Genomic DNA, 18,685 nt, shown 5'->3' on the forward strand with positions numbered 1-18,685 from the left:
AACTCACAAAAATCCTTCACAGGTTTGAGCGTTTCTTGCGTTGCCTACAGGAGGCAACATAATGTCTCAGTCCACTCCTGACACTGAGTCTGCAATAGGAGTGGACGAGAAGGGTAGGAGCCTTCCAGTGGAGAGGGGAGCACCCCCTCCCGCCCCCCAGACCCAGGTGTGCAGGGGCCGTTTCCACGCCGGGGGTTATTCCCACTAAGACAACTGCACACGCACAACAAGCGGCCCCCGGGCCTCTGGGCCGTGGCGCTGCCACCCGCCCGATCCCCTGAAGGGAAGAACCATCGGACTTCTCGGGGCCGCGCTGGCGCCGCCCGCTGCCCGGCAACGGCAAGAAATGATGCGACTCCAAGGCAACCAAACGCGGCCACGGCGCATGCGCCAGGCGCGGTCACGGTTCCCATCCTCCAGGCTCTGAGTGGCAGGCACCGTGCACCACCCCCCCTCCACCACCACCCAGGTGCCTCCTAGCCACGGCCACTCAGGAACGACAGCGCCCCCCGGAGGTGCCTCCCAGCCACGGCCACTCAGGAACGACAGCGCCCCCCGGAGGTGCCTCCCAGCCACGGCCACTCAGGAACGACGGCGCCGGGCTCCAACCTGCCGTCCGGCTCCAGGTGGTGCTTTCGGGAAGAAACTGATACCTGGCAACTTTTTAAAACGGAATTAACGGAAAGGGGAACGAAGAAAGCGGTGCACACCTGGGAAGCGGGGCTGACACACCAAAGGTGTCCGACGTCCCGGGAGACGCGGCTGCGAGGAGCCACCCACACGACTCCCGCGCTGGGGCTTCGGGGGACGGGCACTGAGGCCCCGCCCACGCCACGGCGGCTCTCATTGGGCCCCTTCCTGTGGCGTCAAACTACGGCGTCTGGAAGGAGGCGGGACTTCCTGGCTGGAGAGCCAATTCCGGCCGCGCCGGAAGTGCCCATTGAAGAAAGGATGAAAGGTGCCCGCCGCCTGGCGCTCCAGGCAGGTCTAGTGTTCCGCGGGCTTGGAAGGCAAGTTGGGCGGACATTCCTCCGCTAACCGCCGAGTCCCGGGGTAGCGGGAAGCGAGAGCCCGGACATGGACAGCCGCCTGCAAGAGATCCGCGAGCGGCAGAAGCTACGGCGGCAGCTCCTCGCCCAGCAGGTCCGCGGCCAGGGAGGGGTCGCCGTGCGCGTGCGCGACCGACGCGGCCCATCCGCTCTCTCCATCCGCTCCGCGGCCCCGACCCGTGGCCGAGCCTCCCCTCTGGTTCTCCGCCCCCGCGGTGGCGTTCCCATTCCGGGTCGCGGGTCGCGGGTCGCGGTGGCGGTGGCGTTGCTACACCGGACGCCACGTCTGGTTGTCAGCGACCTCACGCGGTGCCCTCCCCTCCCCAAGCCCTGGTCTTGGAGTGCATCCCGCCCCCCGGAAGTGCCTTGTCCCCTACCTGCCTCTCCACCGTGTGCGTGCTCCTCTGTGTGTTGCCTTTCCTCGTGGTCAGCACCTGAGCCTGAGATGTGGCTTCCTTGTGAAATGGGTGTACAGAATTTGGGGGGGTGGGGGGAAAGGTCATGTCTAAAGGCTGCGTTGCCAGTAGCCTGAGTGCGTTGTGCTGTAAAATCAGCGAGATGGATATACGCGTCGCCTTCATGAGCCAATTAGGAGTCTTTATTCCCGCGGGCCCAGCGGGCGGTGTTTCCCAAATCTCTGAGCAGACACATAGAGGACGTTCTCTCTGTTTATACCTTTTTGAGCCCTTTGCCTGCAGATTTCACAAAGAGCTCTGTGTAGGCTATTGTTACAGACAGTTTATAATCAATACTTGGCATGAGAATATGGGAATTACTATCGGTATCGGCATTGGCCTGCTACTTCAGACGGCTAGCTTGCAAGGTCAGACAGCTGAGTTTTCATCTTTTTCTATTATTCAAACTAAAACAGTTACTTTACGGCATAAGGGGCTGTCTAAACATAGCAGAGGTGACCTACAGAATAAGAGACTGTCTAAGAATAACAGAGTAGTTCAGACAGCAGTTTTCCAAAGGAGGGGTTACTGTGCTTCAGATGTACATTCTAGATTCTGCTATTGCAGCCCACCGTGCACTGTGCCACCCACAGCTAACATGTGAATTTGTGTTCTATGTCACAGCACACCCCTGCTGTGAGTAGTGAGTATTATCTTCACTTACAGGCGGCTCTAGCACAGCGGTTCTCAACCTGTGGGTCGCGACGCCTTTGGCGGTGGAACGACGCTTTCACAGGGGTCGCCTAAGACCATCCTGCATATCAGATATTTACATGAGGATTCATAACAGTAACAACATGACAGTGGTGAAGTAGCAACGAAAATAATTTTATGGTTGGGTCACAACATGAGGAACTGTATTTAAAGGGCCAGAAGGTTGAGAACCACTGCTCTAGCGGTTCAGTGATTGTGGCATAGGGGTCAGTCGCTTCTGGGCCAGGAAACGGAACCCAGTTTGTTTCTCTAAAGCGTGTCTCCGCTGCTTCATGTGTGTAAGTTAACACTTGCTGATGAGTAGAGTAGGCGTGCAGAAATGCTCATATCAGAGTCTATGTTCTACATTTTACCGTTCAGATCAGTCGGAGTGATGGAGAGGCTTTTTAATGAGGCATCTGAATGTGTTGTTGTTTTCAGTAGTAAATCTTGGTTTTAGTTCATGGAAATCTGAAACCTCCCTTATGATCGGATGAGAAGATTGATAGTATAGTATTACAAAGGTGGGCATTTGGGATCTGTCAGTCCCTGTCCCTGTGGCATTACGATCTTAGACAAATCAGGTCTCTTTTTCTAAGCCTTCTTTATCCCGACTTTCTGTGTCATGTTATCTTCAGTAGCTTCTTGTTGCCGTCAAGTCCTTACACTTTAATTTGAATTCAAACTCTGCTTGACTCTAAATACATTATAGAACAGCGGTTCTCAACCTGTGGGTCGCGACCCTTTGGGAGTCGAAGGACCCTTTCACAGGGGTCGCCTAAGAAAACACATATATAATTACATATTGGTTTTGTGATTAGTCACTATGCTTTAATTATGTTCAATTTGTAACAATGAAAATACATCCTGCATATCAGATATTTACATGACAATTCATAACAGTAGCAACATTACAGTTATGAAGTAGCAACGAAGATAATTTTATGGTTGGGGGTCACCACAACATGAAGAACTGTTTTAAAGGGTGGCGGCGTTAGGAAGGTTGAGAACCACTGTTACAGAACAACTAGAGGTCCGGTGGGGTCCCTCGGCCTGGCCTGCACCCTCTTGCAGTCCGGACCCCTGGGGATGTCAGACTGCTGGTGTTGGCCCGATCCCCAGTGCCGACATTCCCCAAGGGATATAGTAGTGCGTAAAACAACAGGCAGCCAGGCGCCGCATGCTCCCGCTCATCCTGGCCCTGCTGCGCCTTCCACTGCCGCTCAGTAGCTGCTGCCATGGAGGTGGGAGAGGCTCGTGCCCTGGCAGCTGTGCTCACCAGCTGTGAGCCCGGTGTTCAGCACCTGTCAGTCAGCTGAGCAGAGGGAGCCCGCTGGCCACCTGGAGGCAGCTCCTGTGTTAAGCGTCTGCCCCCTGGTGGTCAGTGCATGTCATAGCAACCTGTTGTTCAGTCGTTCACTTAGGCTCTTGTATATATAGATTATAATTCATTTAACTATGAATAATAGCTAGCCCCTGCCCTCAAAGAACATAAAGAATGCAGGAAAACTTGATTTACTAAGTCCCTTCCATGTGTCAGGCTCAGCTGAGCTCTTTACCTACATTATCTTCGCTGGTACAGATACACATCCTACAGATGAGAAAAAACGAAGCTCAAAGAATTTCAGTTAAGTGCTCAAACCCACAAAGCTGGTGAGTTTGCAGGCTGCAGTTTTAGATCCAAATGCTCCTGGTCTCCTAGTGGGAGGGGCACATCCCACCTAAGTGAGGGTGTCCAGTGTAACCAATGACAGGTTCCACTTTAGCCCTCACTTTGCCTTTCCTCACCACTTTTCTCTCTATCAGTGATTCCCAAAGTGGGCGCTACCGCCCCCTGGTGGGCGCTGCAGCGATGGGGGGGGCAGTGATGGCCACAAGTGCATTTGTTTTAACTTTTTTTGTATTCCCTCTCTATTCTGAGTTCAATAAATAGTTTCATAATTTCAAACTTCAGTGTTTCTAATTTACACCTTTCTTTACTATATTTTATGAAAAAGGTAGAAACATTAATACATATATCTTTCTGTTTAATTGCTATTAAAATTTTTAAAAAATTAATTTCCAGGGGGCGCTGAGTAATATTTTTTCTGGAAAGGGGGCAGTAGGCCAAATAAGTTTGGGAACCACTGTTCTATATGAACGAGACAGACAGAACATGTTTTTACTTAACCCAGTCACCCCACAATTTTTAAAAAAGGTTGGAGCATGAGAAGACAATTACATGTGTAAGCAGAATTTTGATTTAAAGCATTTCTCTGCAGTATACTGTTTCCTAACGTAGGCCTTAGTGGGAAATCTTATTGGTTCCCTCACACATTTATTGAGCTTGTGCTATGAGTCAGACATTATACTGCTGCTGGACATACAGATACAAACAGGACAGACAGTGTACCTTCCAGGGAGGTTACCGTTCAGTGGGGAAGAAATAAACATAAAATAATTGAAATATACAAATAAAGTAATTACAAGTTGTGATAGAGGTTGTGAAACAATATACCTTGGGAGCAAACAAAAGTAAAACAAAATAATTGAAAGTTACGTTAAGTGCTATGGTCTGAATGAGGGAAGGAGGTAGAAAAGAGAACCGTGGGAGGGGCTACTCGCTCTACACGCCGCGTTCATGGGGACCCCTCCGAGGAAGCAGCTCGGACTCACGGGGTGTGAAAAGGGGCGCGGCCATGAGAAGGGTGGAAAGCTTCCCCGCTTCCCCCGGGGGGAGTGGCTGTGTCTCCTGGGTCAGGAGACAGGGTCTGGGAGATTATGGAGCAGTTAAAACTCCAGCATTATCCCTGGAGAGACATGGGCGGACGGAACAGTGGTGACTGTTTAAGGTAAATGCTGAGGACTTGTGGCTGATGTGCTAGTACGCCTTCCCCACTTCCTGGCTAAAGGGACTGTTTAATACACATTTCCTCACGCCCCTCTTGTGCATGAAAACAGATGCTCCTCATGGCCTGTGGGTTGCATTCTGCGCTCCGTGGTCCGGCTCCTGAAGACTTCTGTGAGCTGATGCCACACGACGTAGCCAGTCTTTTCGGTTTGTTTACGTGTGTTGTACTGCAAAATCTTCCCAACTGCCAACCAGACTGCATTACCGTTTTTAAGGAATTGGTAAAGTTCAGTATTGCGCCTGTAATCATTCTATAAAGCCGTGGCTTGAATAAAAGCCAATACGCTGTATTAGACTGAGCGTGGGGTGAATAAGGTATCGCATGTGAGTGGGCGGACACGAAGTGTCGAACACAGTGCCGACCACACTGGACGCTGTGGGTGAGCTTTCCTGGCCGTTGCAGCTGTGACGGAATCCTGTTTTACTTACTTTAAAGGAGAAGATTGGCAAAGTGAAGTGTCTTCATTTCAAATCTGACTAAAAGAATAAACTGCCTAATGATCTCTTTTCTGGTTTTTGTTTTTCTCAGTTGGGAGCCGAGAGTGCCGACAGCATTGGTGCCGTGTTAAACAGCAAAGAGGAGCAGAGAGAGATTGCTGAAACCAGGGAGACTTGCAGGTCCGGCAAGAACTTTGTTTTTGTTGTTTTACTGACAGCTTAACATTGTGAAAGGGTTATTGTTTTAATAAAATGGTCCTAGGTATGAAGTGTGCTCTTATGAAAGCACCAGAATAAAGATTTCAGAGCCATTGGTTTTTATTGTTCATGAATGATAAACTGTTTCTTTTCTGGCTGTAGTAACTTCTCATATGGTAGGACGTGGAATGTTACACTAAGGATTAGCTTATATGCCATAAGTAAATAATTATTTTTAAGTTCCTATAGAAGTAAATAGACTTTACCTAAAAGTGTTAATCATTTCATAGTTCACAAAGCATTTCAGAATTTTTCAGTTTCTAGTTATCAATTTGAGCATTAGTTTTGCTAGAGACAGATTAGAATGATACCTAATTTAGAAGTTTCTTCTTGCCTTATATCCCTGTAACAGCTTATTTCTCAGTTGGTTGCTTACCAATCAAGTTTTGTGACTTTTTAGGTGATTTATAAACTGGGTGAATAGATACTGTTTAATCAGGAAAAACGTGCTTCATTCTGTTTTTATTAAGTTATTCCGTGCTACTAGATGCATTTATACATCTGTGCATACCTGTATGTGATGGGTCAGTTTTAATTTCCAGGGCTTCCTATGATACCTCTGCTCCAAATGCCAAACGGAAGTCTCAGGATGAAGGAGAGACAGATGAGGACAAAATGGAAGAATATAAGGCAAGTGGAGACTCGGGCAATTTAATGGTCGAGGAAAAATAAGTCCTTCCGATAATAGGTTCTTTTTTTTTTTTTTTTAATATATTTTATTAATTTTTTACAGAGAGGAAGGGAGAGGGATAGAGAGTTAGAAACATCGATCAGCTGCCTCCTGCACACTCCCCACTTGGGATGTGCCCGCAACCCAGGCACATGCTCTTGACCGGAATCGAACCTGGGACCCTTGAGTCCGCAGTTCGACGCTCTATCCACTGAGCCAAACCGGTTAGGGCCCGATAATAGGTTCTAATTGAGGAAAACAACCTTGACCGAAAGCTGAATATGAAAGTGTCTGAAATCATTGTCGTAAGTATAATACAGGTATAAGCATGTGTATAATCAGTTAAATGAAGGCTTTGTATCACTTTCCTCATTTTACACAAGAGTGTATGGATTAAACTGGGTGGTGCGCAGAAAGCACTGAGCAAGCAGCCTGGTGAGCACTGGGCAGTGCTGTTCTTCAGTAACAGGAGGCGGGAAGGAAGTGTATCAGAAACTGGGTATTTGGGTCAGATTTCTAAAGGCTACATACTTTCTTTTGTGATTTGTGTTACTCGGTGTTAACAATATATGGCAATAGAATTAAAATATTTTGAAAATCCATGAGCTAGCCAGCAGTGTAGAGCCGTTTCTGAAAGAGGCCCAAAGGAAAAAATCCACCTTGTAAATTTGTAATTGCAATGTGTAGTTGAAAAGGAAGTATAATGAGAAACCGAGCTCCATTTCTTAAAATTAATTGTCCAACTGTACTTAACAGAGAAGAGCATGCATTGTTTCAGCAATCGCTACGTAGTTCAATGATGCAAGTACTAATCTTATTAATTCTGTCTTAGTTGTATTTTGATATGTGCTAGTATGTAGTTTAAATATTTGTGACTGTTTCAGGTCAAACCATATGCAGTTCCCAATATTTGGACAGTTTTGACCTGTGAAGGTAGCTGCATGTGGTTCAATATAATAGAAATACAGTTGGCCCATTGGCGGTTATCTCTTTTGGTTTAAGCTAAATTCTAATATTTATAGTATTATATTTGAGATTAGATAATTCTAGACAACTTGGTCAACAAAACAGTAGTAATAGACTTTTATTGATGAAAATTTTTATTTGAGTATGAAAAGAAGAAACTAGTTATACCTAATGATTTTAATGTTCCACTGTAACGATAATGTGAGAAATTTATTATCAGTAGGGAAATAGAACGTGCTGTCTAGTCTTAGCCAAGACACAGTAACACGTGGACCGTCCCTTCTCTGCCTCAATGTCCGCTCCCCTCCGTTCCCAGGACGAGCCTGAGATGCAGCAGGAGGAGGAGAACCTGCCGTACGAGGAGGAGATTTACAAAGACTCCAGCACGTTCCTCAAGGTAAGTCGGTGATTCCGGACCTACGACCCTTCACGTTTCAGCTCTGTGCTGCAAGGATTTTGAATGCCTATTTGTTTTCGCAGTTTTTTTTTAGATATTAAGGAATCATTGTTATAAAACACAGGTCACTTAAAATTATTCTGTAGCTACTGAGGAAAAACACTATCATTTTAGTTGTGGTGTTTTAATGTCAATCAACTTACATTTTATATGGCGTCATAATAATAAACAAAGTACAGAATTAGGATATCAAAGTACATGCTATTAATTTAATTTTGATTTTTCTTAGGGAACACAGAGTTTAAATCCCCATAATGACTACTGCCAGCATTTTGTAGACACTGGACATAGACCTCAGAATTTCATCAGGGATGTAGGTATGTCAGATTTGTTGGACTGTGTAATTTATTTAACTTGTGGATTATTTCTGATTAGGGACTGATTCTAACTGGATTTGTCCTGGGATTTGTTTACAAGGCGTAGTCCATTAATTTAAGATGAACAGCATTTCATCTGTACTATTTTGTCTCTTCCTTTACCAAATTATAAAGAATGAAAGAATACTCATTTTTACTAGATTCTTTAGGAGATATTTTTTCTCCAAAAGAGGGGGAAACATGAGAGAAAGGCACTTGTTGCTCCCTTTCTCAAGAAGAGAATGATTAAACTTGATGTTGCCAGCAGATTATTTAACTTAATAAGTAGGAGACATTAAATGGTTGGTGACTTGAACTTGGCTTTGGACATCTGGGTGTTTATCTGCCTACTTGAGGCTCGATGCACAAAAATTCGTGCAAGAGTAGGCCTTCCTTCCCCGGCTGCCAGCACCGGCTTCCCTCCAGCACCCGGGACCCGGGCTGCTTCCCTTCTCTGGCCACCCACAGGCACCCAGGACCCGGGCTGGCTTCCCTTGGGCCCGGTCTTTGTCCGGAAGGACGGCTGAAAGGTCTCCCGGTCTAATTAGCATATTACCCTTTCATTATTATAGATGGAGGGCAGGTCGTTAGATGTGACATGTGTGCTCTTTCCCTGGGAGGGCTCAGCACCTCTGCCCCCTGCATTGGCTCCGAGTGTGTGACATGTGCTTGCCGCCCTCAGGTCTGGCGGACAGGTTTGAAGAGTACCCCAAGCTGCGGGAGCTCATCCGCCTGAAGGACGAGCTGATAGCGAAGTCGAACACGCCGCCCATGTAAGCGGGTTCCCGCCCCTTGTCCTGCTCAGCTCCCGAGGCCAGCCTTTCTGGTACCTTCCTGTTCAGAATCACTCAGCACCACATGAGCTGACATCATTACTATCCCTTCTTTATGGTCAAATAGATTCGTTTGCTGCTCAGTGCTGAGTGCACAGTAGGTTCTCATTTAATTTGTTTTCAGTTTTTCAGATAATTTGCTTAATTTTTTTTTTTTTTTTTAGAAAATCATTCACATTCTTGAGTTTACTTAAAATGTTTTAAAATAGCTTTTCTTCTCAAAAAGTTATTTATTGATGGGAAAAATTTAGATGGGGAAAAGAAAGAAAATTAATAGCATCCAGGGCTACTATGGACATTTTTGGGATATGGTAATTCATTTTAACCTTTGCTAAACAGAATAATGCTTTCCTTAAAAATGTGTATAAGGCCTTTGAAATTGGAGACCGTTTATTTCACACTTAGTTTACTTTAACATTTTGTACATTTATTAGTTTGCTGACATGAGTCTATTAATTAGAACAGCCACAAAAAGAAGTCTGAGTATTGGGGAAAACGCTAGCAGACTTTAGTATTCATCCCATTTAAAAAGACTTTACATTTAAAGTATTTTATATTTAAATATTTTATATGCAAAATACTTTCATACTGTATGGAAATAACTTCAGTGAAGGCTAGTGATAAATTATACCAAGTGGCCAGAAAAGACTATTAATATTTTAAAAAGAAAATTTAGAAACTTTTTTAGAGGGAGCAATTTAAAATTTACAGAGGTATTTTTTCCAGACTAACTAAACAATTAGAGAAAAGCAGTGTGACCTTCCCTAGGATACTGAGGTGGTGATGGAAAGGGGTTGAGTCTTACAGCTGAGCGTGGATTTTCAGTGTGAAACACGGGGGCTGCGTGGGAACGGACTGCTTGGTGGTGCGCTTACGTGCATGTCCTGGGGAGGGCGCTGCACACGGTGCGCACTGGCGGGAGGCAAGGCCCGCAGTGGTTCCCTCGCCACGGCTGTGGGAATGGCATCTAGTAACACGGGAAACCTCTCCTCACTGCCTGTGCTTTCCTCACGTAGGTACTTACAGGCGGATATCGAAGCCTTTGACATCAGAGAGCTCACCCCCAAGTTCGATGTGATTCTTCTGGAACCCCCTCTGGAAGAGTATTACAGAGAGACCGGCATCACTGCCAACGAGAAGTGCTGGACTTGGGACGATGTACGGTGAAACGCCGCCTGTGGGGAGCGGTTTGTTCCAGATGCATAAAGGCCGTGAATGTCACTCCTCCTTGCGTGGGGCACACGTGTAGACGTGTAGATGCTGTGGCCGCAGGCCTGAGGGGCATTGACAAGTGTGCCAACCTTTCGAGGCAGCAGTTGCGCGGGCGGTGAGAGCTGGTCTGCAGAAGACCCGGCCGCAGGGTCCTCGGGGGTGAGGCTGGGAGGGTGCGAAATGGTCCGAACGACCGGGAGCTCGTTCTGCATTGGCATGTGGTTAGGTGTAAACTCAGAGAATACATACATATGTCAAGTATAGTGTCCGCTCTTAAAGGAGCTGACGGTGTAATGGATAAAAAAGCATGAGTAATTTCAGAATGAAGTAATTGTGATAAAGTAATATTTTCCTAAATAAAATTAAGCAAACTGATAACTTCGATTAGTTGCAAAAGTTATGTGTTTGTTATCAGTAACAAAAACAACAGGTATTTCCTAAGTGCCACTCTGCACGAGGCAGTGCTGTGCTGGAGAGTCAGATAATAAGACTCGGTACTGAGATGGCATATTTCATTTTAATTTTGCCCCCAACTTGGAGGTAACCTGTTTTTGTCTCAGTTAGTTTTTCTATAAATATTAAAGGGTTGTTCTCAAGCTGCAGCTTATGGAACCCTATAACTGTGGCTTCCTGTGGCCTCTCCACACGCGTCGGTGCCGTTGTACGCGTGCACGTGTGGTTTCTACAGGAGGAAACGGCCGGAGAACGAGAAGGCTGCGGGTGGACGTTCCGTTATGCCCCCAATTAAAACGAGAGCCTTAGGGAAAGTCCTGACACGCCAGTGATTGCTCCGGGACGAGTGGGAAACAGTTCTGTCAGGCCTGATTGTTTCGGTTTCTTTCAGATCATGAAGTTAGAGATCGATGAGATTGCGGCCCCTCGGTCGTTCATTTTCCTGTGGTGCGGCTCCGGGGAAGGGCTGGACCTTGGGAGAGTGGTAAGCTGGCGTTTTGTAAAGTGGGTCTTTAAATTCACAAGAGAAAATGCAATAGGATGCATTGCCTAAGACCTTTCCAGACTGATATTTTGTCTTTTGTTTCTTGAATGGCAATAACATATTAAGAAAACATAATCAGGAAAGAATGTATGAAAGGCAGTACCCACCCTCACTTGGCTACAGTGGTCACCAACCGGTGGTCCCCGGACCACAGATGGTCCGTGAGGTTCGAAAGGGTGGCGACCGCTGGACGAGTACCAGGGGTGCATCAAAATGGGGTTTATAACGACTGCAGGAAGAGAGCGGTTTCGAGATTTAAAACTCTAGCTCACATCTCAGAAACAAACTGCTTGGTGTCACTTGCTGCTCTAGCTAAAAAGTGCTTTTCTGAATTCCGTTAACTCCTGATTCCAAACGGAAGTCAGATGGAATGGGGAAGTAGCCCCGCACCTGGGATGTAGTTTGAATGAACGAACGAGATGACGGGAGGTTCTCGCACCTCGGCTTATAAGTACCTTGTATTTAATTGTCTAGAACCTTCTTCTGTTTGATTGGGGTATCCTGTCGAATGGCTGTATAATAGAGACCAGGACTCTTTCCCACATCTCACTAAAGCAGTTCCTGTGACACCTGGGGATTGGGTATTTCAAGCCTCTAGCAAGTTTTCAGTGCTGGCTGGTTATTTTAAGTGTTGTTTATTGCTTTTAGCTAAGGACTTTTTTAAATTTCCATTTCTAGTGTTTACGCAAGTGGGGCTACAGAAGATGTGAAGATATTTGTTGGATTAAAACCAATAAAAACAACCCTGGGAAGACTAAGACTTTAGATCCAAAGGCTGTCTTCCAGAGAACAAAGGTATTGCTCTACGATCTAGTCATCTTTATCTTTATGTTCTCGATCATTTTTTTAAAAATTTTCATTGTTTTCCAAATGACTGCATATTGTTTAATTAATTTTGGTGGAAAGGTCCTTTTCTCAGACTTGTGCAAATGGCACTGAGCATTTATAGGAAGACACCAAGTTAGTGTTTGCAGCATAGCTCTTTACAATATCGTACTAATTCAGGTGTAGAAATGGTGGCTCGAGATTTACATTGTTTTTTTGTTGTTGTTTTTTTTTTTTTAAATATATTTTATTGATTTTTTACAGAGAGGAAGGGAGAGAGAGAGTCAGAAACATCGATGAGAGAGAAACATCGATCAGCTGCCTCCTGCACATCTCCCACTGGGGATGTGCCCGCAACCCAGGTACATGCCCTTGACTGGAATCAAACCCAGGACCCTTTAGTCCGCAGGCCGAAGCTCTATCCACTGAGCCAAACCGGTTCGGCGAGATTTACATTGTTGCGCAGTGGTCACAGGTGAGGCTGCTCGAGTATTAGTGACTGCAGCCTCCATGGTGTTCGTCACTTCCTGTGACGGTCTGACTTTACAGCTGGAAGTGTGTGCTCCCAGCCCTGCCCCCTATTTCGTCAGTCCCCCACCCTGTCCCTCTGGCGACCTCCAGGTGGTTCTGTGTCTGCATCTGTTTTGTTTTGGTTATTTTGGTCTTTAGGTTCCACATATAAGTAATATCCTGGCATTTATCTTTCTCCGAGTCATTTCACTTAGTTTCATACCTTCCGGGCCCATCCATGCTGCTGCAAATGGCAGGCTCCCTTCTCTTCTCTGGCTGCAGCAGCCAGTGCGTGTCCCGTGCAGCGTCTGTAGTCAGCTTGCCCTCCAGCAGTCCCCTCAGCGGAGCCGTTGGTGGGAGGGCGTTTCTTCTTTAATCGTTTCCTTGGACTGGAACATACCCAAGCCACCCATCCACTGTTGGTTCGTGGAATCAAGTAGGAGGCTAAGTCTGTTCCATCCACACCCCTGCCATCAGGTGAAATAGCGAGGGTCTAAAACAGACAACAGGGAAAAGGGTTTGATTTGCACATTTCCTGTGTCAAGTATTTGGAGTCTATCCAGGCTTAAAGCCTCTTCTCCATATTAAAAGGCTTATATCTTGTGTGTAGTTTGATCTTGGATCATAGTAAGCCCAGCATAACATCATCTTATAGTTCAAAGGTCAAGTTTCATGTTTCCATACCTGTTGAAACAGGTTATGGTTAAGTTTTAGAGGGAAAAGTCTCCATGGTCGTTGACTCTGATCTAGAATGTGGTGGCTCCAAGTCCAGTCCTCTTGTCTCGCCTCCCTGGCCATCTCCCCACACCCGGGAGCCCAGGTCTTCTTGCTGTGTCACCCAGAGCGCTGTGTCACCCAGAGCACCGTGTCCTAATGACCCGGAGGACGGAGGATTGGTCAGGACATGGGCCGGGGGTGTCGGAGGCTGAGCAGCGTGACGGGCAGGATGTGACGGTCTCTCCTTGCTGCCCAGGAGCACTGCCTCATGGGGATCAAAGGGACCGTGAAGCGCAGCACAGACGGGGACTTCATCCACGCCAACGTCGACATCGACCTGATCATCACGGAGGAGCCTGAGATCGGGAACATAGAGAAGCCCGTGGAGATTTTCCACATCATCGAGCACTTCTGTCTGGGCCGGCGGCGCCTTCACCTGTTTGGAAGAGATAGTACGATTCGGCCAGGTAGGACCTCGGGATGAGAAGAGAGAACTCGGCCACCTGGGGTGCAGGTGTCCGGAGCTCCTGCCGGGCTGTGCAGTGAGGCCCGCCAGGCTCACCTGGGTCCCCCTGCTGCGGCCGGTGCACTCCCCTCCGCGGCACTCTGGCCCCGTCTGTTTCCTGTTTCCTCACGTCCTTACGTCGTTGGATTGTAGATTCCGGGAGGCAGAGCTGTCTGCGCTCCCTTCTCCCGCACGCAGGGCCTTCTGTGACTGCGGAACGAGGACGCGCGAATGCTGGGCAGTCCTGCCGAAAACACCAGGCATTTGTGCGATCCGGGGCGGGCTTTCGTGGAGGCTGAAACGCCTGCCTTGTTCCTTACGTGTGTGGTGGTGGCCTCTTTTCCAAACCGTACTAATCACTACAGTGTGCATTCGCTATTTTAAAAAGACTAGAAAACAGTTCGCCTCCTAGGGCAACTCGGGCTCAGCTGCAGATGAGACCAGGCCTCCTGCCTGGAAAGGGCACAGTCTCCCTGCTCTCCTTCTCCTCAAATCTGTCTGCACTTCGATACGAGTGATGTTTGTACACAGTGAACAAGGGAGTGTGCGGAATGGCTGCTACCTTTTGGACTGTGACCTGGTCACATGCCTTGCGTTCTGGCGTCCTGTGATGGACCCAATGCCTGAGAATGAGCGTGAGGGCGATGGGCAGGGTCTGTGAGCCTAATTCGTGGAGCTCCCCGCCCTGCGCTGAAGGATCCCGGCCCGTAGCACTCAGAGCAGATTCCCGGTCTCTTTCCAGACATGTCAGCTATGAGACCACCCCTGGGAACCCAGCCCCGCAGCGCGACGCCCGCAGGGCACTCAGTCCTCGTAGCCTCGCTCAGGCGCTTCCCCGTGAGGGTGTCGGAGGCTGAGCGCGCAGCCGCCCAGCAGGAGGCGGGCCGGAGCCTGGACCTGGGGGACTGTGTGGGGGTCTGAGAGAAGTGTCATCCATAGGAGGGTTCCCCTGACCTGCGCTTGGAGGGGGCTGTCAGGGCTGACGGATGGAAAGAAAGCGGGCGCCGAGGCGGGGACAGCCCCTGTCCGGGTCACTTTCTCCAGTGAAGCTGCGTGGACGGGGACTGAGAGTGGGGTCAGGCCTCCTTAGAAAAGACCTTAGAGGCCGCACTTGGACTGTCCAACGCAGAGGAGCCCCGGGCTGAGCTTTGCTGGAGGCGCGGGCTTCAGAGGGAGGGGTTGGGACTCAGGATCCAGGCTGCCTGTCTGAAGGGAGGGGCAGGCGGTGGGGTGTGGGGTGAGGAGCAGAGGGGGGCCGGCTGAAGCTGGGGGCAGGGCGGGGAATGTGGGGCACCTCTGGGGCCGCTGGGCTGGTGCGCAAGGAAGGGGCCGGGGGCTGCAGGGCCCTCCTGGGAAGGAGGCGCAGTCCTGGTGGGAAGGAGCGGGAGGTGCTTTCTTCCTGAAGGGGCAGCAGCGAGGAGCTGGGCTCCGCACCGGCACCGTCTAGGGAGACACAGGCAGGGCCGGGTCTCAGGTCTCCGCCTCCTTGGAAGGGCGATGTGGGGTGCGGGGTGCACTGGGCCGGGAAGAAGGTGAGGGAGACCGCGGGGCGGGGCGGGCGAGCTGAGAGTCGTCCTCCCTCCCGCAGGCTGGCTCACGGTGGGCCCCACGCTGACCAACAGCAACTACAATGCGGAGACCTACGCGTCCTACTTCAGCGCCCCCAACTCCTACCTGACGGGCTGCACCGAGGAGATCGAGAGGCTGCGCCCCAAGTCGCCCCCGCCCAAGTCGAAGGCCGACCGGGGTGGGGGCGCTCCCCGGGGCGGGGGGCGAGGAGGAACCGCTGCGGGCCGCGGACGCGAGCGGAACCGGTCCAACTTCCGCGGGGAGCGCGGTGGCTTCCGGGGGGGGCCGCGGAGGTGCACACCGGGGCGGCTTTCCACCCCGGTAACCAGGCCGGTCCCTGCAGCCCCGGCCTCCCCCGCTGTGGCCGGGGCCTCCGTGGGCACTGCACATGTAGTTCTGCAGGTGCCGCCTCCCCGCCATGTCCACACCTGGACCCCAGGATGCGCAGCACAGCACCTTCCCATCACAGGCACAGGCCTGGGGCACCAGCCTCTGTGTGTGGAAATGGAAACGGGGGTGGGTTGGGGGGGGACGGAGGCACCACGGGCGCTGTCTGCAGCCTGCGCAGCAGCAGTGGCCGGGTGAGTTTCTTGGTGACACAATAGACACTTTTCTTTTTAAAAACCTTGGACTCAGATATAATTAAACTGCAGAAGAAATGGAAAGACAACAAAATCACCTCCCAAACCGAAATCTGCTCCCAGCAGAGGGGACCTGCAGGCAGACTCAGCCCGCAGCCCTCGTGGGGAGCTCGGCCGCCGCAGGACTCGGCTCCCAGGCGCAGACAGGCCCGCTGGCGCGGAGGACGGGTCCGAGGGAAGGAGGCAGCGAGACCCTGACCCCGGCGCCCGCCTGGGGAGAGCCCCCCTGCGGAGCACGGGGCGCCTGGCACGCTTCTCGTGGGGAAGCAGTGGAACCGCTGACCGGACAGGAAGGAGCGCTGCCCTGGCCCCTCAGGTTCCCAGGGCCTGGCTCTGCGTACATGAACTTCACGAATGAAATACTGTTGTCCTCGATAAATATCTTCTATTTTGTGCAGGATTTTTCTAATAAAAGCTGAAACTCCGAGACCCGGGAGTCTGTTTTCTGTTATGGAGTCGCCTTTGTTCCACATGGAGCCTGACCTCTGGGCCTGGGGCCCTGACAGCAGCTCCTTCCACTAACGCCTGGGTTTGACGAGAAGAGCCGAGTCATAGGAAGAGAGTTGAGACCTGCAAGGCCGATGAGGTTGGCTGGCCCGCCCTGCCCGTCCTGGTAGTGCAGGTAGTTTAATGCCTTTCCTTTAAAAAAAATAAAATATCCTAATGATAGACAAACATGGTAATTGACCGTACCTTCGCTACGCCTCCCATTGGCTAATCAGCACGATATGCAAATTAACTGCCAACAAAGATGGCGGCTAATTTGTATACTGCAGGCAGCGCGGGCCAGCGCGAGCCGTCATCCGGGCCCCCGTGTGCCGCCTAAGCCCCGCCGCCAGCTGGGCCCCCCGTGTATGGCCCTGGGCAGCGGGACCCCCGTGTGCGGCCCTGGGCGGCTGGGACCCCTGTGTGCAGCCCTAGGCGGTGGGGCTTGGCGGCGAGATTGGCCCGAGGAAGCCCTATTCTTGCAGGAATATTCCTGCAATGGGCTTCTAATATATATATATATATTTTTTTTATTTTTTCTTCTTCATTGATTTCAGAGAGGAAGGGAGAGAGAGAGAAACATCCGTGATGAGAATCTGATCAGGTACCTCCTGCACGCCCCCTACTGGGGATTGAGCCCGCAACCTGGGCGTGTGCCCTGACTGGTAATTGAACCGTGACCTCCTGGTTCACAGGTCGATGGTCAAACACCGAGCCAGCCGGCCGGGCTGACTGGTGCCTTTCTTGGTGAAGACCTGGGGTGTCACAGTTGGTTGGGGCTTTGCTGGAATAACGGTGTGTTGTCAGCCTTTACAAATCATCGGGAGCCAGGACGGTCCACGTTCACCCGGGTGCGACAAACATGGAGGGATGCCCAGTGGCCCAGGTGGGTCCTGAGAAGCACCGGCTAGCAAGCACCCGTCCCATAGACAGGACTGGTGCGTGGCCGCGCCCTGGGCCCAGCCACAGGGCGGCTACTGGGCTGCCCGGGCCTGGTCGCCCGGGAGGTGTGTGTCAGTGTCCCTGCCGGAGTTAGGAAACCTCCTTGTAGGTTGGAAGTTAGAGGGAGCCCGCCCACCGTGGAGCAAATAAGAGGAGGGGCTAGGGCGTGCAGGGCCTCGATGACCGCGTGTGGCCTGCGTGGCCTTTTTACAAGAGGAAGGAATGGACTCGCTGTGTCCCCTTCCTGCCCGTTGAGGCTGCAGCATCACGTCTACAGTGGAATCTGCTCACTGAGGACGGCTCCCGTGGACACTAACCCTTTCCTCTGGCCTCGCCCGCTTTTCATCAGCTTTGCCTTTACCTGCCCCGCGTTTTCGCAAAGTGGCCCAGGAATCGCCGGGAGCGCTCCTTCGCTTCCCTGACCGGTTCCTTGTTGGGGCAGAAGCTGGCAGATCGCAGAGTCTGACTAGAGAGGTGCGAACAACATGAAGTCAGATTCTGAAAAGAGCCTACATTTTCCCTAAGTTCTAAAAGTTCTAAGTCGAGCATCGCTGACATACATGTCACAGGCCTCGCTCGCTAGGCCCGATGCTGATGTTTACCCTCAGTGGCTGTGTCTCTCCCTGTGCCCGTCTCCCCGGACGGAGGGCTCAGGAGGCCACAGGCACTCGGCTCCTGACCTCCCCTCGCTGTGCAGCACGGGAAGGAGGGATGAGCTGGTGGCACCGGCTGGAACAAGTCGGGGAGAGGATACCAGACCCGAACTCTGCTGAAACAGCCCCGTGGAGGCAGCGGGGGTGCAGGGTGGTCCCCGGGACGCACCCAGGGAGAGGCGTCAGGACGGGGACCGCGTGGAGACAGCGGGGGTGCAGAGTGGTCCCCGGGCGCACCCAGGGAGAGGCGTCAGGACGGGGACCGCGTGGAGGCAGCGGGGTGCAGGGTGGTCCCCGGGCGCACCCAGGGAGAGGCGTCAGGACGGGGACCGCGTGGAGGCAGCGTGGCAGCCGGACTGTCCACAGCGAACGGACCGGCACTGGCAGCAGCGCGCTGCTCAGATGTGAGTAGAAGAGCCTCCTGCGCCGTGAGCACGCGTGGGAAGGGACACCCCTGCCTCCCAGAGGTCCGTGTGGGCGGGGCTGGGTGAGCGCGTGGCGGAGTGCTTCCTCCCGTCGCAGCTGCTGAACGGCCGGCGGCTCCTGATTAGTGCCAGCAGCTC

At 50.9% G+C, this 18,685-nt stretch overlaps 1 protein-coding gene and 1 long non-coding RNA gene across 2 annotated transcripts; both read left to right on the top strand.

The window, feature by feature from the left end:
- The first annotated feature begins 933 nt into the window (after window positions 1–933).
- METTL14 (methyltransferase 14, N6-adenosine-methyltransferase subunit) lies at window positions 934–15,859 on the top strand. Its single transcript, XM_059695565.1, is given in 12 exon segments — window positions 934–1,143; window positions 5,617–5,705; window positions 6,326–6,413; window positions 7,736–7,816; window positions 8,106–8,193; window positions 8,915–9,005; window positions 10,082–10,223; window positions 11,122–11,214; window positions 11,953–12,069; window positions 13,583–13,793; window positions 15,420–15,679; window positions 15,681–15,859. Coding segments are annotated over 12 exon segments (1,371 nt in total). The 5' UTR covers window positions 934–1,077; the 3' UTR covers window positions 15,726–15,859.
- Window positions 15,860–16,601: 742 nt separating this feature from the next.
- LOC132234559 (uncharacterized) lies at window positions 16,602–18,346 on the top strand. The gene is made up of 4 exons (XR_009452899.1): window positions 16,602–16,666; window positions 17,089–17,131; window positions 17,223–17,413; window positions 18,124–18,346. It is a non-coding gene; the product is annotated as an uncharacterized LOC132234559 (long non-coding RNA).
- Window positions 18,347–18,685: the final 339 nt, after the last annotated feature.

This window comes from Myotis daubentonii, chromosome 5 (genome assembly GCF_963259705.1).
Source record: "Myotis daubentonii chromosome 5, mMyoDau2.1, whole genome shotgun sequence".
Classification (NCBI taxonomy): domain Eukaryota; kingdom Metazoa; phylum Chordata; class Mammalia; order Chiroptera; family Vespertilionidae; genus Myotis; species Myotis daubentonii.